Source organism: Thermobia domestica, chromosome 2 (assembly GCF_964235325.1).
Source record: "Thermobia domestica chromosome 2, izTheDome1.hap1.1, whole genome shotgun sequence".
NCBI lineage: Eukaryota > Metazoa > Arthropoda > Insecta > Zygentoma > Lepismatidae > Thermobia > Thermobia domestica.
In genome coordinates, this window is record NC_137455.1 from 64,440,668 (window position 1) to 64,445,641 (window position 4,974).

The window sequence follows — 4,974 nt, forward strand, 5'->3', positions numbered from 1 at the left end:
AGATTTTTTTATGGCAATAGTACCCGTGCTAATCAAGGTATTCTAATGGCTGTACGTAAAATGCGAAATCATTATATTGTGGTAGGCAGCTCTACCACATCGCCTTGTCCCTTGTCCAACTTCTTTGGATAGTTCCTTTGCTTTGTCGGGAGGTGGCAGCACAGGGACTGGCCAAGGGCTATATATTTTCAAGACAAGGTGAGAGCTTCCTTCTTTATGTTGGAATCATGAGGACAGCAGAAGAGCAGCAGCGGCAGAACCGGCACCAGAGTCCAGGCCAGGATGGGAGAGAATGCAAACAACAAGTGCCCGAAGGTTACTTGATTAAGTGTTTGATGAGAACCATATGTGTGAAGTGCGACCGATGGATGGACCTTCCGATAATGTCCAACTGTCCTTTTTTTTACCTTAAAGTCTGAATCCTCGTCATCTGTATATAAAAGTTTAAAATATATGGAACCTTTAAAAATGTTGATTATCATTTCACATAATTGAAACCACCTTATCACTCCACACGCCATCTTCCCAACCAATATAAAAATGCAGCCTCACATTTGCTCAAACGCAAATACGACTGTGACAACATTCGAAGTGGAGGGGAGACAGAAATAAATAAATAAGTAAATAATAACAAACAACTTCGCAATGGAATGTTTCGACAAGGAGAGTTCACATATTTGTATATTCATAATTATTAAGATATGTAAGATTAGAAATACCATTAGTCACTACTTCACACATTGATTAGCCTTATATATAAATAGCTGCACTTAATTTGTAAGTTTGTATTCATAGTATAATTTTATTCACCCCAGTGAGGTTTTAGTAAGGGGGAATTCTCTTACAAAAATAGTAAATGTGGGAATTACCCCTTATCCCCCAAGGGTTTCGCACCATACAGTATACGTACCATTAAATCTACGTGTTTGAAAAATCTGTTGAGATCCCAAATAGGGTTACTTTTCGTATCATCAGACTTTATCGGGAGTCACGATTTCTGAAAAATTGTTCTGTGGTCTGACTTGGCTCTTTCAGGATTTAAAAATGTCTCGACTTGCATGTTTAGTAATTAAGTTGGTATGTATTGTTATAATTTTTGGAACCTAGTTTCTACATTATTATATAGACTCTTCAACATAAGACGAAAACTCACAAAAGTTTATATTATGGTAGGCAGATAGCAACGTGCCCGGCTACAGAAACTCTGAGCTACTGATTAGAATCATGCTATCTCAATAGGCAGATGGTCGGAAAGTGTTAGTTGCACCAGTGAAACAATGCTAGGCCGGTCTCTCATACATCATTTGCTAGTAATGCTTGCGCCACAATGTTTCCCGGTGTTCTGAACGCTATATTTTTCCCAATATTACATAATCTGTCTAGTGGGAAAGTTGACTATTTTTGTCACAAAACCACTAGCTTCTTTGATGAGCCTTTATTAGGTTTATGATTAAGTAACGGGGTTTACTGTATTTTATAGGAACGACCCTGGGTATGAAATCCATAATAGTTCGAGTTTTCCCTTGATCACGCACCATCTTTATTCCACCTCTTCCCAACCATGCAGTCATTTGCTAGGGACAAATACTTCTGCGATGTTGCCACCTTGATTTCTGAGGTGCAGTAATGGATTTTATACCACTACACCTTACTTCACGTTCAGACCTACAACACAGCAACGGTTCAGAGTTACGAATTGCATATTACCACCAGCACAAATATTCAGGATTATACATGTAAAATTTCATCGCTCTACGGTATGTGAAAGTGGGTCAGGGTAAAAAATTTTCGCGCACTTCTTGTTAGCCGGCAAATCTCAATGAAATTACTCAAAGACTATTGATATGCGACCTCCGGTTCATATAGGTGAAAATGTTCCAAATTACTTGTAGAATATCCTTTTGCAAGGAATGCTTCGTATTACCAGTCACCCTGCATGTATATAGTGGCGGATCCAGGATATGATCAAGGGAGGGACTAAACAATAGTTTGCCGCTTTATCCAGTGTAAAGCATGATCAAAGCCCATTTTATCCTGTGTATCCGGTGTATAGCCCATATAACCCCCCTTTGGATCCGCTCAATATGAAAATGAAATGAAATCTGAGTTTTACGTCCCACGCTTATGCCGGTTAGGCTAAAGGAGACGGTGATGATGAGTAATGAATGAATGATATGGTGGAATGAAGAAAGTGGGAGGAAACGGGAGAACCCCGAGGAAACCCACGCACACGGTGTTTCTCCACCACAAAGTTCACTTGGCGGGAGCTGAGATCGAACCCGGGACCCCAAGCACCAGAGGTGAACGTTCTACCACTGAGATTCTTCGTGCAATCGTCTAGAAGAAATCCAGTGTGGAGAACTCTGACACTATGATATTATTAGTCGTTCTCTACGTAGTCACCGTTCCTAGCGATAAATTTTTGGCAATGCTTCTTCACTTTCTGTAGTTCCGTTTTGTAAAAGTCTATAGTTTTGTTTGGAACCACAGTTCAACCTCAGAAATGACGTTATCCCTACTATCAAAATTGATGAAAATAAACAAAAAAATATAATTTGTTATTAATAGCCCAAACGTGATCAATCATTTTGCTACCAATCTTTATTCAGACCTTCCAACTTTAAATAACAATACCGTGGTATGAAAGACAAATTAAAAATATATTAAGTGTGTCCATTATATTATAAAGATTACTTCAACTCGTCCTCTCAAACCAATATCAACAGTATTTCATACAGATGTTACTAATTCCAATTATCTTAATTATTCTTACTCTTGACACTTAAAACACATAATTATATTAACGTGATAATATTCAATAAATTTCCTAATTACAATTCTTTTCTTTTCTTTTAGAAATTCCTTTAGAATTTACCATGGGAATTAACTTGGATGTGTGCCCAATCTTGTTGCTGGGAATTCAAATTGCTTCTCCATTTTCCATTGCAACTGACAATTCAAATAACTTGAAGTTAGTGTTATCAACCTTAGTGAGAGATGTCTTCCATGAAAACGTTTGCACAATGATTTTGAGCGATGATCATTACTTGAATGACATTTACAATAACACGTGGAGTATATATCAATACATGCCTGTTGTTATACAACAAAAAAGATATGACATAGAAGAAAATATTTTGAAACATAATATTCTTGCAGCAATGAACAGTGGATGTGGTACTTTCATTACGGCATCAAGAAACATTTCAGAAGTGTTTTGGTACTTTAAAATCATGGCTGATATGTCTATTCAGAGAAAACGAAGAAACTATATTCTGATATGTGAAAATAACAAGGACTTGGTAACACTATTCACGATGAGTTGGATGCAGTTCTTTCCGGATATTTATCTAATAACTACAAACAACATTAATTACACAACATCATCCAATGCATTTAATGCTTTAAGTTCAACAATTGGTAATAACTTAATGCCACTTGGATGGGATGTTATTTCATCTTGGGAACATAACATATTTAGTAATAGTGAAGCATTAGAAAAAGATAAACTGCAAAATATGAAAGGTATTAAGGTTTCAATGATATGGTATGAGTATATTCCTTTTACCACCAAAAGAGAAGGATCTCGAGATGGTACCGATTACAAAATAATGGAAGAATTTGCTAATAAGCATAACATTACATGGGATATTCACGAAACCGGACCAGATTTTACTTGGGGTTATTACTCTGATAATGAGACAACTAAATCCTTTATGGGGTGTATTAAAAGCGAAAAGTACCAGGTATCAATACCTTCAGATTATCTCTCTGAAGACTCGCAACAACATTTTGATATCAGTATTTCCTATATGAAAGGTAGTGTAGGCTTTTTAACTAGGAAACCTCAAAGGGAATTTTTCTTATGGTCTATACTTTCACCCTTATCCAATAATGTCTGGTACGCAATTTTAGGATTCATTTTCTGTTCTGCTATATTACTTTGCATTATCTCTAATATTCAATACTACGTACATAGAACACATTCAAAAAACCCTTATCTATCTTTGTCATATGCATTGCTTAGTTCTGTCAGTATCACTGTTGGGCTTGGGACGCCGATAACTGAGTACTCGTCTGTGAGACATATACTATTTTGGTCTTTCATGACCACCACAATGTTGATCACAGCTTATAATTCAAATCTTGTTTCGTACTTAACTAGTCCAATCTATGAGAAACAGATCAACACAGTCGAGGAGCTTTATCACTCTGGATTGTTCTGGGCTTCTTATAATGACGGTTGGCTTGAATACTTTCAAGATTCGTCTGACCCGTTGGTACGTGAACTAAGTAAAAGATACATGTTAATTACTGACAAAGAAAGGATCAATAAATTAGCTAGGAATGGGGAAATAGCCGTGTTGATAGATCGAGTGCATTCTGGTCGTATAAATAACATTTACTTTCTCTACGACGATACTTTGGAACACCTTCGTGTAATGAGAGATTTAGTAATGTCAAATTACATGGTATTTGATTTTCCGAAAGGGTCTCCCTTGGTAGATAATTTCAATAGGCTATTAAGGATTCTTAGAGACTCTGGTGTGATAGTTAAATGGCAAGCTGATATTATTGACTTCTTTGAGACCATACATCGGATTCTTTCTCTAACACACGAACATGACGATAGCCCTCGCTCATTAGCATTAGTGGACATACAAGGGAATTTCTTCTTACTAACGGGAGGTTTAGGAGTAGCTGGAGGGATACTTATAACGGAAATTATCTCAAATTTAATAATTACGGTTTTAAGGAAGAAAGTGCCTTAGGTTATTTAGGACATGAATTAAAATACCAGTGAGAGGATTCCTTTCTTATCGTTTCTAAAGATAAGGTTGATTCCACTTTTAGACTTGCTATGCATTAGTGTAGGAAGTCATGACAGAGTAGGAACTGCTATGTATATCAGTCTATTGACACTTAGCAGAGCAAAATGGTAAGAAACTGAGGCTAATCTAGCAGATGTCTGTC

At 36.7% G+C, this 4,974-nt stretch overlaps 1 protein-coding gene across 1 annotated transcript; it reads left to right on the forward strand.

The window, feature by feature from the left end:
* The first annotated feature begins 227 nt into the window (after positions 1-227).
* LOC145679056 (ionotropic receptor 21a-like) lies at positions 228-4,772 on the forward strand. Its single transcript, XM_081749654.1, has 2 exons — positions 228-315; positions 2,857-4,772. Exons 1-2 carry the CDS (start codon positions 228-230, stop codon positions 4,770-4,772), a joined length of 2,004 nt encoding a protein of 667 aa, XP_081605780.1.
* Positions 4,773-4,974: the final 202 nt, after the last annotated feature.